Raw genomic sequence first — 18186 nt, 5'->3', positions numbered from 1 at the left:
AAACAAAGTTTTTAGATGGTTCTACAATTAACCAAAACAAAGTAGTGCCTTCTTTACAAGCAGTTCAATAACTGCAAGCTTGAAAATCCTTGGAACATGACCAAGCAGTATTTCTCATTTGCCTTGACACATAAAACCATTTTTTGTTCTTTCCAAAACAGCAAACACAAATTGAGCATTTTATACCATGTGTTTGTAAAGAAAGTACTAGCATTCAAAAACCATCACAATGTCAATATAACTCACCGTTGAACACAGCAGGCAAATTATATGACTGAAATCAGTGGGAAAAGGAAATCTTGGTCCAGGCAGTGAAAGTGTTTTCTAAGAACATTACCTTTAAGTCATAAGTCATACAGCATATTGCAGAGATGCTGCTCATAAAAATCATGATAGAATTTAAGTTAAAGCAACTATCATCGGTAGTTTTCCCAGGGCACTTGAATAATCCTGACCTCAGATATTTTCAAGTATAACTAGAGAATGAGGATTCAGAGCCTCCCATACATGGACAAAATCACAGGGTCAAATGCAGAGCCCATTCAGCAGGACGTATCAGAGCAAGGGGGACGTCACTCTCCCAGAGACTTTAGAGAAGTTTCCAAAAAAGACCAGCGTTCCTCTGGAGAGGATTCCAGCCGCCTCTCTGCTGCGCACTCAAGCTTTGTCCGTCTCTGCCTCCACTCTCTGAACAAGCTCTCCTCTTTCTCCTCGGCTGCTAGCAGAAACCCAGGAAATCAACCATGGAGGCCATCAAGAAGAAAATGCAGATGCTGAAGCTAGACAAGGAGAATGCCATAGATCGCGCAGAACAAGCAGAGATAGACAAGAAAGGTGCAGAGGACAAATGCAAACAGGTAAATGAATGAGTTTGGTGAACTGAAAACAGGTTATCAGACTAGACTTTTTTTCTGTAGGTCCATCCATGTTTTTGTTAATTTTCATATGTCTTACTGAACTCTTTGTTAAACTGAGAAAAGCGGACTTAAAGAAAAGTGTGAGGAAAATTGCCGAAGCAGAGATATAAATAAATAAATAAACCCTTTTTAGTTTTTTCCCTCAGTACTAAGTACAGAAATTGTGTCATTTGACCTTTCCAGTATGTGTATCAGTAATCATCTGGTCAGTGTCATCAAGTCCAAAAGCTGATGATTAATCCCAGGTTATGGTCCAGCATCTCTGATGAGTTGAACTATTTTTAGTCTTGTTCCTTAAGACCTGTCAATCAGGACTAACTGAAGTGGCCCATGCCAAATATAGCAGTGTGAATATGTTAGTATATTTAAGTAGGTATACTTGATTACAGCCATTTCATTAAGAGACCCAGGCTGAGTTTGATTAAATGTGACACAAGTAACAGCACAAATGGACCTGTCCCTTTAGATTTATTATTCCTGTTGATCTTTCATTGCCGCTCTTGTGGGCCTCATTAATTAATAGGCAATGTTAGTTATAACAGTTCTCTGTTTAACTGAAAGCCATCTTAATGAAGGCTTCTTCATTGAGGACACTGCTGCTGTCTGTAATGGAAGTGCAGCTGGCTTTCCCATGGGAGGAAAAGCATGTGAAACTATTTTGTCGGAGCACATGTAATATGATCGTTTGTAGACGTTAATTCCATTTGATTTTGAATCTCTGTATATCTCATCTATTAGAATTTGATTGGTTCCTTCCTCCAAATTGATATGCTTCCGTAACTGATTAAATGCACTTTTGGTTTTCAACAAAGATTAAATCACGATTTTATTTCTTGAAAGCCTGGTCTGATGGTCCAGCTTCATCTATTCTTGTCCCAAGGCTTTTGTTATTTGGTCACCACACATGCTGCCCTCGATCTTTTTTTGTCCTGCTCCACCTTCATGGAATTGTTCATCATAATAGGATCAAGGCTGTGTACCATCTGGAGCCACCGGGCTGCGTTCGACGTCAAAGCTGCAGTGCTTCTCATAACTGTCCCGGTCCGTCAAACAGAATAAAGGGAAGGCATCCGTCATGAGTGCATTGCTTTGACACCGTTCACTTGTTCTGTCAATCACTGTTGTTATTTTACACTTCTCAGTTTATGAGCTGACCAAAGTGGGCTCTATTTTTGAAGCCTGCATCATATCGTTTCCATATGCAGCATCCGACTGTCCCGCTGGCTTTCAATAAATAGAGGCTGGTTTATGACACTAAGCTATGTGTGGTTAATGGGTGGGTGGGGATCTCTGCTTTAACATAACCTTGCCTTTTATAATTGTGTCCTCATGCCCTCCCTAACAGCTCACCTGAATGAGACAGTTATGAGCTGGGATTTACACATCATCATTTATCATCAGTGTATGAATGGTGGACACATTACTTGAGAAGTAATGGTCTTCCAAAATATGGAGAAACAAATGTTTCTGAAATAATTTCTACCCTGACTTTGTCCCTCAGTCGGTCTTTCTGTAGTAGCACTCAAATCAAGCATCAAGAGCCTGGGCAAATAAATCCGTTTGAATAAAACTATGCTTTATGGCACCATTTGACAGTATTTTCAGTGCTTGATGTGTGTGTTTGTGTGTGTAGCTGGAAGAGGAGCTCTTGGGCCTGCAGAAGAAGCTGAAGGGTGTGGAGGACGAGCTGGACAAATACTCCGAATCACTGAAGGACGCTCAGGAGAAACTGGAGCAGGCCGAGAAGAAGGCTACGGACGTGAGTGACACACAAATCATTACAGATTCAACGCCTTGTTTGAGATGTTGTGCATGTACTATTATACACTACAGGTCTGGGGTCAGAAAGATTTGTTTTTGTTTTTGTTTTTTTTACTTTAATTAACAGAGATGCATTAACTGATCAAAAGTGATAGTAAAGACATCTATAAGAGATTTCTATTTCAAATAAATGCTGTTCTTTTGAACTTTTTCTTTTACTAATCAAAGTGTCCTGCAGCAAAACTGTTTTCAACACTGATAATAATCAGAAATGTTTCTAGAGCAGTAAATCAGCGTATTAAAATGATTTCTGAAGATCATGTGACACTGAAGACTGGAGGAATGATGCTGAAAATACAGCGGAGCATCACAGAAATAAATTACATCTTTATTACAATATTAAAATATTTCACAATATTAAATATAAATAAATTAATATTTCACCCCCCAAAAAATGTATACAACATTTGTAAAACAATATAAGACCACTTATGCCTTACTTGAAGGCTAAATATTTTGTATGAATCTCAAAAAGGCATATTAGGATCATATTTCACACTGTACTTAAAATAAAAAAATATATTTAGATTTTTTCATTTGATAAAGGAGGCCTATTTTAGGACCATCACTACCAGATCAGATCTATATGTTAATAATAATTACATACACACATATGTACCGTATGACAGTGTTTCGACTTAGAATTGATAATTGGGAGTGAGGAATGTGTTCAAGCATAAGATCTGGGTACGAGAGGTTTAAGAGGTGTGAAATGTTGGATCTGCGGTCAGTATGATATGTGAAGGATCCTCAGCTGCCCCCTCCAACAGTATCAGATTCTGTAAACACTTCATAAACCCTGTCAGCACCTCACAGCGTCACACCACTTCATCACAGACCCTGCAGCGCTTGATGCTTGATGCTGTCTGTTTCATCCAGTACCTGGCATGTTCCCAGGGTTTAACGTGGCTTTTGACCTTTCCACACTCACACGGTCAGTTCATTTAAATCTCAGTATCCAATACTCTTCATGGATGACCAAAATACAAGCATGATATACTTTATCTTCAATATAATATACGTGCAAAAGATACAAATGGTACAAATGGGCATGGTACCACAGAAATATTATCTTTTGGACATGTACAATGGTAGTGCCATGGTATACTACTTTATCACAGTATTATCAATACCTTTTCATAAATGTATTGTAAGGTCTGCAGTGTTTAATATTAGTATTTGTGAAATTTAGATCTGATAAATAGTCTATGGATGGTTCAAACAGCTCACAAATGTTAGACGACTCTTGAGAATACACCGGTTACATATTTATCAAACTTATCAAATATTTAAAAGTGTGCATTAGTGTATTTGACTTCGAAAGGTCTGCTTTTTAATTTGCATTTGTTCAATCCGTGACTCAAAGCAGCTTTGTAGGAGATCAGTCCAACTCAGTGATGATGAGACTGGCAATCCCAAATCTCCATTAGATCATGTGTTTGGGATTAGCATTGGAATAAATGTGCATGTGCTAATTATCAACTAGTTACATGTGAAGAACAATCCAGTGATCGTGGAAATGTTTTCATGTGGAAACTTCTTCACTCGCTGTGTGTCTGCTGTGTTTACATCATTAATACGAGGCCAAAAAAGGAGAAACATGAGAGGAATGCAGTCCTTTGTTTACAGTGAAGTGATGTCATGATCTCCAGAGTGGACTGGTCTAAGGACAGTAATATAACTGAGGACAAACGTCTGAAACATCCTGTTTTATGATTGTAATTTGTTTGAAATTCATGTGACTGGACAGACACAATGATGTAGAAGGATTGCAAGCACTAAGACTCGAATCTGAGATCAAATGCTCAATTTGGGCAAATACGATCTTGACAGATATGTGACCAAGAATTCAATAGGCTGTAAATACATTTAAATCTGTGTATTTATTAGCCATGAATGATGTCCTCATTTTTCTTTTTTTTAACAAAACCTCATAAAAACCTTTGCCGTGATTTTGCAAACAATCAGTAAATAAAAAAAATCATTTTTGACAATCAGACTATTGTAAAATTCAGTGGTTAAAGTCACAGAGGGTGTTTTCACACTGCACTCGACCCTGTGTTATCATCTTTCTAAACCGTGCTTTTAACCCTAAAGTTTCACACTTCTACACACATGTTCTGGAAATAAATCTCCAGACTTTTCCCAAGATCTCACGAGAGGTCACGGAAACTTTTCCAGTGTAAGTTCAGTATTATTATAATAGTTAGATATTACAGATAATTTGTTAGAAAAACGTTTTATTAGTGCAATGCTTTAAAATGAGTTGTGGTGGTATTTATTTTGTACAATATTTGCAAATGCTTTTTATCAGTGAAAGAGCTTCAAAATAAAAATCAAGCTATGTAAACACTTACAACACTATGGCCGTAGTCCAGTTAGGACATTAAAGTCATTTTTATAAACATGCCTTAGAAAACACATTACTGCTGTGCGTCTTAAGACGGAACAAAGTCACTGACGTGATTTAAGATCAGATCAGGTAATGAAAAAAAAGACACACACTTGGACACTGGGGCCAAATACAGGAAATATGTCATATTTGTAGTCAAGTGGTCAAGTGCAAAGACAAAGACAAGAAGATATTAAAATAGCATTTATAATTAATGATTTTTATTTTATTTTTTTTATAATTTATTTATTTTTTCCTTGTTGTTTTTCTTACATTTGTATTTTCTAAGCAAGTGTTTATTACAAACGCAAGAGTGTGTATTGCTTCTGTGCTGCTCTGAGTGCTCCGGGTCACCTGACAGGTGCACACCACTGCGCCATCTGTTGCACCGGCGCACATCAGCTCGAGCTCGGCCCACGGATGTGTGCTTCTCCCGCGGTGCGAACACAGCGCTCGCTACACTTTACCGGGGGAATCCTACTTCTTTACAGGACGAAACTAATATGTTTAACCTGAACGGTGTCTGATAAAGGCAAGATCACTGAGATACAGCGATATCGCTGCTGCCCTGTCGTGTTATTAATACCGGACTCGGGATCCAGAGGCGATGGCCTCGGTAACATCCATAGAAGCGGTGAAGAGGAAGATCCAGAGCCTGCAGCAGCAGGCGGACGAGGCGGAGGAGCGCGCAGAGCTGCTGCAGAGGGAGGTGGACCTGGAGCGGCAGGCCAGAGAGAGAGTGAGTGACCCCAGAAACAGACACATCGTGCTGGATGTGAGGCTCGTCTGCAGCCTGGACAACTCTGTTACAGTCCTGTTTTATCTCTTTATGTACACTGTTCTCTTCTTGTTAACTTCAAAGACCTCCTAATCACTGCATTACCGTTGTCCTTTTATTCCGACCTAACCAGACAGACTGTTTGTTGAGAAGAGGCCTACTGCAGGCCAGGTGTGATGTCCTAAACGACCACAGTATCTTTATTATAATGGGTCATGTATATGTGACCATGCAGCACAAAAGCAGTCATCAGGAGCACAAGTGTATTTGTAGCAGGAGACAACAATACATTGTATGGGTCAAAATATCAAAATTATCCATTTTTCTTTCATGCCAAAAAATCATTAGGATATTAAATAAAGGTCAATTTTCATGAAGATAATTTGTACATTTCCTACCGTAAATATATATAAACTTAATTTTTGATTAGTAATATACAATGCCAATTAATTTTTTTTCAGCCGTTGTTTTTTTTTTTTTTTAGGCTGTTTTCTCTAAATATAATTTTTTTTTGCACCCTCAGATTTTTATAATAGTTGAATCTCGGCCAAATATTGTCCTGTTCTAACAAACCATGCTTCAATGGAAAGCTTATTTATTCAGCTTTCAGATGCATGAATCAAAAAAATGATCTCATCTGAGTGCTCTGACTTTGAGATGTTCTGTTTTCCTTTAAAGGTTAGTTCACCCAAAAATGAAAACTAGCCCATGTTTTATTCCTCCTCGAAGAATCATAGGTGTATATGATATTTTTCTTTCAGGCGAATCCAATCGGAGTTATATTTAATATGCCCTCTATTCCCCCCTGGATCCGTGTGAGGCACGTTTTATTACGGATATGCGCGCTGTATTTGACTCCTTTAGGACTGTTGAACAAAAACACCCACCTAGTCCCATTATAAAGCTTGGAAGAGCAAGGACAGTTTTTAATATAACTCCGATTGGATTCGTCTGAAATTAGATAGTCATATACACCTAGGATGACTTGAAGGTGAGTAAATCATCTGCTAATTTAGATTTTTGGGTGAACTAAACCTTTAAATCAAATCCAAACATGAAGTCCACTTCAAAAACTGTGTCATCCAAAGATCAGTATCATCTTAAGGTGAAACAATCCTAGGTTTGATCTGCTTCACGCGAGCTGTCAGACGATCTTGAGCTAATGCGCTGGACCTGAGAAGAGGATTAGGGGTTATATTGAGAGCATCTCTCACTTCAAAATCAAGCTCTTTCTGTGACACGGACCTGTGGATATGTGATGCTAGTGGTCAATTACACAATGATCTTAGTCCATCTGAATGCAGACACTTGAGTCCATCAGCCCAGACTGAGTTAATCATTCTGTGTCCTTGTCCTCCTGTAGATGTGTTGAGGTTTGGACAAAAGTTCAATGTGTTGTCCATCCTCTCAAGTCCATTTAAACTCATGCCTTAAACTAACAGTGAACTACGGGAGTTTTTTTGTTGTTGTCTTTTTTCATTATAAATGAACAAATATCAATAGTTGAACAAGAACAACAAAACTCTTTCCTCGCTGTTCACCAATTCACACGCACTCTTGGAAGATGGATTTGTTTTCTGCGCTCTCTCTTTAATGACATTTTACATGTGTAATATGTAATCTTAAAGTAATCAGACTGATTTGCTTAGAAAGTGAGGATAACATTACTCTACAGAAAGTATGGCTATAGTTACACTAAGTAATGTTGAGGTTGGAAACAGTTTCTGAACCCAAGTTTAACAAGCATGTGTCGTCATCTAATCTGAGAAATAGCAAAAAGGTCATTCATGTGATTTACTTTAAAAATGTATGTTTTCAGTAGATCAGAACGAACGTGCATGTTCAGATGTTTTTTCCCCAAAATATTTGTATGTATAAAGTCATTTATGTGCAGCACTTTATTTGAATGTGATATTTCTAATGAAGACTTTAATTCTGCTTACACACTTTAATAAATCCAGATTTGGTTTTAGATTTATTAAAAAGGTTCTTAAACATCTTATATGAGGTTTCAGCTGTTTTAGCTATTTTTATATTTTATCCTTGATTTTAACCTTGCAATAAAAACAGCTCTCGAAGCTAGCATGCCTTTAACCCACAAACAACTGATGAAACCTTTGTACCGAGGAGTGATGTTTCACTAGATTATAAAGAAGAACTTCTTTTATAAAGTTGTTTTCAACATAACCCCAGTAGAATTGCCATTTTTTGAATATTGTCTGATAGCTTCAGGCACGTTGTTCATGTTCATTCATGTTCATTGTGTGCTGTGTTTGGTGACATGATTAAATGTTCCCACGTTCAAAGGGTTAACAGTGGTAATAGCATTGCTAGCGTGTAGTTAGCTATTAAAGCATTGGACAAACGGTTGATAGTGAGCTCAACCCTCTTTACGCGGTGAACTTTGCATTTTAAAGTTGAACTTTATAGCCTGTAATGCATTGGTGGAGAATGTGTCTGATGGGAACTTCTGCCAGTGACTGCATGAACTAATAAAACCTATAGCTCAAATGGAAATGAATTGGCTTTGGAGAAATGCACAAATGTAACCGTTTTGTTTGGTTAACAGCTCCATAGATGGTTCTCGTAGTGCTTTTGAGGAAGAAAATGTTGTTTTAGAAAATTATTGCTTCTGCTGCCCTCCTGTTTGATGTACTGTGTTTTACAGCTGTTTTAATAGTAAATAAATATTTTCATAAATGCCAAAAAATCTACTTTTTGTTGTTGTTGTTGTTGTTCTTTAAAAGAGGTACTTTTGAGGAAGCATACCAGTATGAAGAAATAAATTTGTGGTTAGAGTCAAAAGTCTTTTATCTTGATGTTATAGATGTGATTTTGCACTTAATAGGACATTAATCTCTAGATTTTCACATTGCATGTTGCCATCCCATTATCCAACATGTTGAAGTTCCAGATGAGATTTGTCCTCATGGCACGCTGTGATTGACTGGTTCTCCTGTGACGGCAGGCCGAGGCCGAGGTGGCGTCCCTGAACAGACGTATCCAGCTGGTGGAGGAGGAGTTGGACCGCGCTCAGGAGAGACTGGCCACCGCGCTACAGAAGCTGGAGGAGGCTGAGAAAGCTGCGGATGAGAGCGAGAGGTGGGACACTTACACTACACACACATTTATTGGACACGCATCCCTTTAGTTTTTTGTTATCAGAAAAAAAATGAAATGTTTTTCATACCTGGTCAAAGCCAGAGTTTCATTTCGAAAGACAAACTTTCCACAGTGTAAAGGATCAGCCATCTGTCCAGAGTTTGATGAGTAAATCCCTTAAACCTGTTGTGTTCAGACATTTGTGAATGTAATACTGAGCGCGTGGTTTCTCCGTACAGAGGAATGAAGGTGATAGAGAACAGAGCAACAAAAGACGAGGAGAAGATGGAGATCCAGGAGATGCAGCTGAAGGAGGCCAAACACATCGCTGAGGAGGCTGACCGCAAATATGAGGAGGTGTGCATGTCAGCTGACCTCACAGTATTAAACCACTGCAAGCTTCTTATAATTAGATGCTTTTCACAGTATATTTAATTATGAACATGCATAAAAGTTCCAACATTTCACATCGATGGAATGGAAGACACGGAAAACATTATTATTTCTAGATTCATAAACTCTCAGGATTCAGACAAAAGAAAAAGCCAAGTCAGTCCATAAACTATTTATCTGTGTTTTCTTATATTTCATGTTTATTCATTTCAAATATATATTTTTTACATAACATTTACACACAGCATTGGCTTATGGCCATTTCTTGCAAGTTTGATAGATCATGTATATTCCACGTTTCATATCCAGCTGCAATTTCTGTCAGTGTGTCTGATTGATATTTAAGGATCTGTAAGCACTTAAGTTTTTTTTTAGTGTGAAGGTTATGTCACTATACCGAAACCTGAGTTTTTCTGCATTGGGGATTAACTTCCTCCTTCGTAACTTGGCTTAGAGATCTGTGATATCTGTTATTTGATTGTAATTGTAAATGTGTGTGTGTGTGTGTGTGTGTGTGTGACTGCAGGTGGCCCGTAAACTGGTGATTCTTGAGGGTGAGCTGGAGCGCTCTGAGGAGCGAGCTGAAGTGGCTGAGGCGTAAGTACATATAATGCATATTAAAACAGTTTAGTTGAGACTGAACTTTATTGCTTTAATCATAAATAATAATATCAGTAACTTTGTGTGTTAACGGGATTCTGTAGTCACTGATATTTGATACTGATACTTTAATTTCAGTATTAGGGAGCATATTCGTGGATGTTTAAAATGTAGGCTAGCACTAATATCATGAAAACATGAACAAGCTTAATCAGATTCCTTGCCAAAAATGTGTTGATTGTATTAATTTACTCAGAAGCAATGTGTGGAATATGTATTCACAATGGTTAGATTTTTATGAATAACATGAATTTAATATGCATGTCTAACAAATTACAAAGCTACATTCAGAAAACATATTTCCAGTATTCTGTCTGCTGCAAATGCTTTTTAATTTAAAGCTGCAGTCCGTAACTTTATTTTTTGTTAAAAATGATCTGAAATTAATATTTGAGCAAATGCATAACCAGCCAGTGTTCAAAACTATTGCCTAATTTAGCCCTATTCACAAAGGTTATCTTATAATAATGTTTTCCAATTTGAGTGGTACGGGTAGGTTTTCTAATTTTCTTTTTGGGTTAAAATAATTTCTTAATATTAAATTTGAATTATATGACAATTCGAGATTAGACTGTACAGAAATTGAAATCTTCACACTAATGCACACTATACTAATAGTCACGCAATGCTAATGTTGTTAACATTGTTAATTTGAGAACAAAGTATAACCATGATAAAAATTTGCATGGTTTGATATGAACCGATCATTAGTTTAAATCATAATTGCGCAATTTATTGTAATGCTTTTTTACTCATTTGGTCAGAACAAACGTGGCAGACTTGTTACTTGTTCAGATGACAATATCCAGTGAAAATTTTTAATGGGGTCATACTTCCAAGACGTAGGCTAGAATCTGTGATTGCGAAGTACAGTAAATATCCATAGTGGTGCAGTGACTGACTGCCACACACACACACACTCCTCAAAACATTAGATTAATCCTCGCTGGAGCTGCACAGCCCACACAGGGAAGATAATTCTGCAATCAGCTGTAATTGCAGGTTTTCAAACAGAGATGGCGATAAAAAGGCAAATCCTATGGACTGCAGCTTTAACAAAATAACAGAAGAGTTCTCATGATTATTTAACGACATCAAGGTTTCTGATTGTCCATTCTCCTTGTGTTCAAAATGCATGATCCATTGCTCCTTATCCTGTGACTCCCCATTACCTCCCCCTTCCCCCACTGGCCCATTTTGGACTAACCCAGTCGAGTCAGGCAGCTGGAGGAGGAACTTAAACTCATGGACCAGAATTTCAAATCCATGATGGCCGGAGAGGAAGAGGTACTGCCGAGAGACTGATGTAGTGCATTAACTCCGGCTTCTTTTGACCTGTCCTCATTTTCGGAGATCTGTGTCCTCCTGTGCTGCTCTTCTCGGCTCTCTCCCTCTGCAAATAAATGCATCTTTTGCAAAAGAAAAAGGGACCTCAACTAGAACCTTGGGGAATACCACACTTTAATTACTGCTGTTATGTAACAATCACCTCGGAAAATATTTTATTTTTATTATTATTTTTAATACTATTATTATTGTTTAGTTTATTTGTATTATTATAATTATTTTTTTATTAATTATTAGTTTATTAGTAAAGTAGCCAGTTCTCCGGTGCTGTTATATTCTGCATTGCTTTTCTTAAGAAACTGTTTTGTGAATAACATGTAAAGGCATTTAAAGTGCCTGATGTGCTTGGACCTTTGAATGGCTCTAATATTCAGCCAAAATTAAGGGAATGACCTCATTGTTTCATTCATGTTGGGGTCTCTTTAGCTTAAACCCCTGCCTTTCCTGTCTTCTCAAAGTGCTGTCTCTCTCCTTTCCTTTGCCCTTTCTTTTCCCACTTCTCTTGCTGTGGTACAGCAAATCTGGTGACCTAGAGGAAGAATTGAAAAATGTCACCAACAATTTGAAGTCCCTGGAGGCACAGTCTGATAAGGTATGCAGAGCCCTAGCGTTTGTTGCAGAGAAAAGTCCAAATGCCATGCTATTCATTTTCAAGTTAGACTGCCCATGTTCACTCTCATGGGGGTGTTAGTACAAAAAATGATTGTATCTCAAATGTCATTTATCCAAATTTTAAGCCAAACTTCAAAATGAGATTCCCCTTAAAGCAGCACTGTATACAGGGTCAGATTAGCCAATGAAGTCAATTGTTCCCTTGGTTGAGTAAAATAGCTTTCTCACACTTCCAGTCTCCATAGACTTCCCTGCCATCTCTCTTTTGCCAATGCTATCCAATGCTCTTCTTCATACTTTTTATTTATTTATTACTATTTAAAATCCATTATCAGATGTATTTTAGTATTCTGCAGTGAGCATTTAGCCTGTGAAGAGTTCTTAGTTATTGAATGGTATGTAAATAAAACCTTTGTTTTATCTTCAAAGGCATAATTATTACACAGAATGCGAAAAATCCTCTTGATTTTCACACAATAATAGCTGCAGAATCCATTATTCATGTTTTATTCTCCAGTACTCCACAAAGGAAGACAAATATGAAGAGGAAATCAGAGTACTGACTGACAAACTTAAAGAGGTGAGTTTATGGAAATTCAGCACAACTGCTCCTCTCTGTCAGCGATAAACTCATTTCAATTTGACCGTATTATTATACACTGTTATGGGAGCATCTATAGCTTTGTTAAAGCTGGCTGAAACCAAATTAAACTACCTTGGAACATAGAAACTGCAGTTAACTGTGGTAAATAACATGGTAAACTGAAAAACATGACATGTCCACACAACATGAATCCTTACAAAAAAATACACAATGTAGTTGCTAACACTTTTTGTTTGTTTTGTTAGTGAACAGAGACAAACACTGTTTTCTTATCAATTGTTTCAGTGGCACATGTTCAGTTGGAGACTGAAGTCTTATCATTTGTGTAACCAGAACTGATTTGGGAGGTTATTGATTGCTAGAGGTTTTATTTATGGATCGAGGTTTATGACTGAGGTTGTTAGCCTGAGTGAACATGACCGTTCAGTTTTGAGAGTATCGTCACTGATTATGTTTCATTAAATACTAAAAAGACCATATATTTGTGTGTGTGTGTGTGTATATATATATATATATATATATATATATATATATATATATATATATATATATATATATATATATATATATATATATATATATATATCACTTATATGGTTTGTACATCCATGCAGTGTTGAACTACTTTATCTCAGAGATATAAAAATAAAATAAAGAAAGATCTTTATCTCTGGCAGAAGATAGGATGCATTAGCAGGTTTGGTTTCACTTGATTGTTGGTTCAGTCACACATCCAGCGCTCTTTATGTTCTGTGTGTTCTCACGTTTCTCTTTATTGTTTCGTTGAGTGAGAAACTCCTTCAGACAATTCAGTGTGTAAAACTAAATAATTCAGACTGATGAACAAAACAATTCATGCCATTTGATCAGCTCATTGATCGCCATTACTCATGAGACTCATTACAGTAGCTCATTTTGAGAAAATGAATGAAGATGTTGTTTTTCTCCAGGCTGAAACGCGTGCTGAGTTTGCTGAGAGGTCTGTGGCGAAGCTTGAGAAGACCATTGATGATTTAGAAGGTACATCTTCAAGATCTGTTCTGCTGCCTGTAAAGACTGACTTACAAAATAACAACAATCTACTTGTGTGTATTAACAGTTCTGTGGCCTCACTCGCTCTAATTCTCACTTATATAAACCAGAATGGTTCATAGAAGAATTTAAAAACGTTTTGCATGACCAGATGAGCCGGATCTCATATACTAACGTTGCTTGAAGTGTCGTAGGCGTTGTGTGCGTTTCCAACAGATGGATCTAGTGTCTCTTGAAGGACTGGAGCTGCATGGCATCTGTTTTTGGTGAGGTGACACCTTAGATGTTGAGAGAGTAAGAGCGACACGTGAGAGCATGTATCATGGGATTAATTTCGGAGCGACTCTTCGAGTGAGCTTGAAAATGATGCTCGAGTCAAGGTTTTCTAACCAAGATTGCTTGTTGTTCAGACATTGCAGTGAAACAACTGTGATCGTTGAAACTGGTCGTCCATCTCACGGTCTTATTTTTGTCTTTTTCTGCTGCTTGTTTCGTTCTGTCCGTCTCATGTGTGTGTGTTCTCCTCTGGGACGATGTACAGATGAGGTGTACGCTCAGAAACTGAAGGGTAAAGCCCTGAGCGAGGAGCTGGATCTGGCTCTGAACGACATGACTACCCTCTAAGCGCTCTCTCCGTCTCCTCCTCCTCCTTCTCTTCCGTGTTCTGTCTGTTTTTCTCTGTGAATCAGACATCAGGTGTTGTCCAGCTCCTGTCTCTGTGATCTGTAATGGAAGTGTTGTTCTCATGACTGGTGTTTGATAAGAGTGACTTTATTTTGTAATGTTGGCGCTTCCACTCAAACGTGCTCGCTGCTGCTTTACTTCATCCTGCTGCTGGAATAAATGTGCAAATGTCTTCCTTCTGTTTCTTGATTTCTATATTTATTTTGCATCATCACAGATTTGTCATCCATTATATGTGTGGAAGGTGTATAATTCAGATTATGACAACCAATGCAGTGAATTCAGTCGTTGTTGTGCGCATAAGCACACAAGAGCTAGCAGACTACCATTGATTCAGGAAGATAGCGTGTGTGTGTATATATACACACTATATATGCCAAAAGTATTGGGACACCCTCTTCTTATGAACAGGTTTGACTGCTTTAGTAATTTCCTTGAGTACAAATCTTAATGTTTAAGCATATAATGATACTCCTGCTAATTTTATAGCAACAGCTTGGACAGGACACTTTTCTATTCTAACATATATTATATTATGCAGAGCTCAAATTAGCTGGACGTAGATGAAACCGAAAGCCAGACACAATACATTCACACATTTCTCTTACAGGAATAATAAGGTGGATCGCAGGCTGGATCTCAGGTTTTTCTATTAATTACAATGAATTCTGAGTCAGAAGATACTTTGTCAAAGCTTGATCAACGGATCTCCATCAACATACTTAACGTTGATTTTCTAGCATTGCTCTGATGGTGAAAAACCTCAAGACTTCAGGTTTAGAGTTACAGTCAGACTGTGATGCCATTAAACTGCCACAAACTGACTTGCTCAGCGAGATTTTATGGTCCAAATTAGCTTTCTGTGACCTAGAAACCTAGAAAATTTATAAAGTCATCAGGCATAAAGTAATGCAAGATGTCACTGTTTTCTTAAAAATATATGTAACTGACTGCCTGTAATGTATCATTTTTAAGTTCTGTGATTCCAGAAAGCAGGTTAAACTGACCCAAGTAAGTTAACTCTGAGTAAGCGGTTAACTTTCAGAAACCAAGGTGACTTTGTGGGTCCTGAATGTTAGAAACTATTTAAACTGGTTTCAACTTCTGTATTTTTATCCAAATGTTGGTATTGCTAAAAATGTGGATGAAAGCATCAAGATTGTGAACATTTTCACAATGCATATAAAAAAGCTTGCTTGAGGTTTTTTAGTTGTTTTTGAATGTTCATAAATTATATACACATATATAAATCCCTAGATGAGCTCAAAGTCGTGTAATAACTGCTGTTTCTATTTTGCATTATTGCACCAGCATTTTTTTGTTGTTGCTTTTTTAACATTCCTGTTTTTTGACACAAATGTCCAACTTTGTTTGACACAGCCTGGTCAGAGTTGCTTGTGTTATTAACAGCGCCTTTAAAATGCTCTGTCTTTATTAAATATCGAATGCTTTCATATTACACAAACTGCAGATGGTTCAGAAACATTGCTTCTTGCTGATAGCTGGTTTGACAGAAGAACAATAACTTGACAAACTCATATAAAAGTTGCTGATGATTATGGAAATACTGAGCTGCAAAGATACTGTTATCCATGGTTTTTACCTGTAGAGGTGTGTATTAACTCCAGGGACAGTTAGATTAATATGACAGGATTTATGTATATATATATATGTATGTATATATATACAGTACAGACCAAAAGTTTGGACACACCTTCTCATTCAAAGAGTTGTCTTTATTTTCATGACTATGAAAATTGTAGAGTCACACTGAAGGCATCAAAACTATGAATTAACAAGTGGAATTATATATGGAATCATATACATAACAAAAAAGTGTGAAACAACTGAAAATATGTCATATTCTGGGTTCTTCAAAGTAGCCACCTTGTGCTTTGATTACTGCTTTGCACACTCTTGGCGTTCTCTTGATGAGCTTCATGAGGTAGTCACCTGAAATGGTCTTCAACAGTCTTGAAGGAGTTCCCCGAGAGATGCTTAGCACTTGTTGGCCCTTTTGCCTTCTGTCTGCGGTCCAGCTCACCCCTAAACCATCTCGATTGGGTTCAGGTCCGGTGACTGTGGAGGCCAGGTCATCTGGAGCACCCCATCACTCTCCTTCTTGATCAAATAGCCCTTGATGCCTTCAGTGTGACTCTACAATCTTCATAGTCATGATTCTGGAAATCTGGATTCTTAGAGAATGATAACAGTCATTCCCATCATTTTTATAGTTTTTATTTTATGATTGTCAATAGTTGTTTGTCTGCTCGTTTCATGTGCTACTTGATTTTGAAGTTGTATTTTAAGGCTGTCTCACCAAATCTCTCCTTGTTCTCACATCACCAGAGAAACTGGCCCAGGCCAAAGAGGAGAATCTGAACATGCACCAAGTGCTGGACCAGACCCTTCAGGAGCTCAACAATTTATAAAGCACACAGCTCTCCAGCGAGGCCTGACGCAGCTCTTTGCTTGATAAGTCAATGTCTTAGTCACACACTTGCCGTACTCTTTCCAAACAGCTCGATGCAAACAATGTCTTACAATAGAGCGAAGCCAGCAGTACACCAAACACATCATAAACATGTATTTGTAGTATGTGTAAGAAATCCATCGTGACCTTCTAATTTGATTTATTCTAAATGGCATGTTTACTACAAACATAGCTTTCTGACCTAATCTGAAAAAAATCCTGTAATTCTCAACTTTGGACTTAAACCTTATACTAACACTTTAAAAACAAGAGTTTGTACAATGAAATCACTTTTGAAGTAATTTTTTTTTAAAGCTTTTTCATTGATTTGTACTAAAATGCACAACTGTGATTGTAACTAATATCAGCTGCAGACTTGAGAATATGAATGTTTCCTCATTTCCATGGCCTTTCAGTGAAATTCGCTGCTCCAGAAATCCGCTCCCAGGGAAGAGGGTCCAGAATACATTTGTGCTGATAAACCCTTGCTTTAAAACAGTAGACAACACTAAATCATCTGGCATAATTATATACAGTTGGGCCTGTGAGACATGACTTCTGTTTTTGACTAGAATAACATTTCTTCTGTCTGTTTGACAGATCTGACCAAATCTGTGAAGAATAAGTCGTGTACTCGAGGTGATGATAATAATAATGATACTAATTATTAATGATACAGTTATTATTTCTGTGTTACATATGTGAAAGAATGCAATGGATTTACTTTAAAACTTTGTCTAACTCTCTCTAATGCAAATCACTGTTATAAATCCTAGAAAAAACACTGCGTTTAGTTGGTATATTAAAGTTATGACTTGGATCATTCTTGCACACATTTTTAAATCATTCCTGCAATTTTTATGCATCACCCATTTATGTATCCTATGCAATTTTTTGAGCTATTTGATTAAAATTAATAAAATATTTAAAGCAGAATTTTGCCTTTTTATTGAAAAATCATCATCTGGATAAGTCTGACAATAACAGTTAAGAGAGGTGTCAGATTCAAAGACTATTTAAAGACTAAGACTATGTATTTGTCCTTTGTCATAGTAAATGTTTATGCTGTTGTGAGAAACAATAAGCAGACTGTTTGCTTATTTATTACTTATTAAGGTATAAGAAACCCCTTAAAATGATATTGCAGTTTTTCCTTTCTAATGAATTAAAGTTCATACAATTTTTTTGTGTGATAATCGGGTGTGGCGTATTAGAAAACCTGCAACATAAAATATGTGGGGAAAAAATCAAAAATCATTAATTACATGAAAAACAAATCGCCAATCATTTGGTCTTAATACTTCCTGAAAGCACTTTCTAATTCTCCAAGGTGACTTGAATTGCATTCAGTGTCTAGATTTGATCAGTCCA

At 37.2% G+C, this 18186-nt stretch overlaps 1 protein-coding gene across 8 annotated transcripts; it reads left to right on the top strand.

The window, feature by feature from the left end:
* Window positions 1–545: 545 nt before the first annotated feature.
* On the top strand, window positions 546–17751 carry LOC127966368 (tropomyosin beta chain). Of its 8 annotated transcripts, none has more exons than XM_052567286.1 (9): window positions 546–857; window positions 2551–2676; window positions 8877–9010; window positions 9250–9367; window positions 9930–10000; window positions 11275–11350; window positions 12540–12602; window positions 13577–13646; window positions 16692–17751. In XM_052567286.1, the coding sequence occupies exons 1-9, from the start codon at window positions 744–746 to the stop codon at window positions 16772–16774; spliced, it is 855 nt and encodes a 284-aa protein (XP_052423246.1). In that variant the 5' UTR covers window positions 546–743; the 3' UTR covers window positions 16775–17751. The 8 variants fall into 8 exon arrangements, with proteins under 8 accessions (XP_052423246.1, XP_052423247.1, XP_052423245.1 ...); XM_052567287.1 differs by lacking the exon at window positions 11275–11350 and adding an exon at window positions 11927–12002 and having other exon boundaries at window positions 596–857; XM_052567285.1 differs by lacking the exons at window positions 11275–11350; window positions 16692–17751 and adding exons at window positions 11927–12002; window positions 14200–14514 and having other exon boundaries at window positions 596–857.
* Window positions 17752–18186: the final 435 nt, after the last annotated feature.

The sequence above is a fragment of the Carassius gibelio genome, chromosome B10 (genome assembly GCF_023724105.1).
Source record: "Carassius gibelio isolate Cgi1373 ecotype wild population from Czech Republic chromosome B10, carGib1.2-hapl.c, whole genome shotgun sequence".
NCBI lineage: Eukaryota > Metazoa > Chordata > Actinopteri > Cypriniformes > Cyprinidae > Carassius > Carassius gibelio.
Note: the sequence above shows the minus strand (reverse complement) of the source record. Positions and strands in the feature narration are given on the sequence as shown.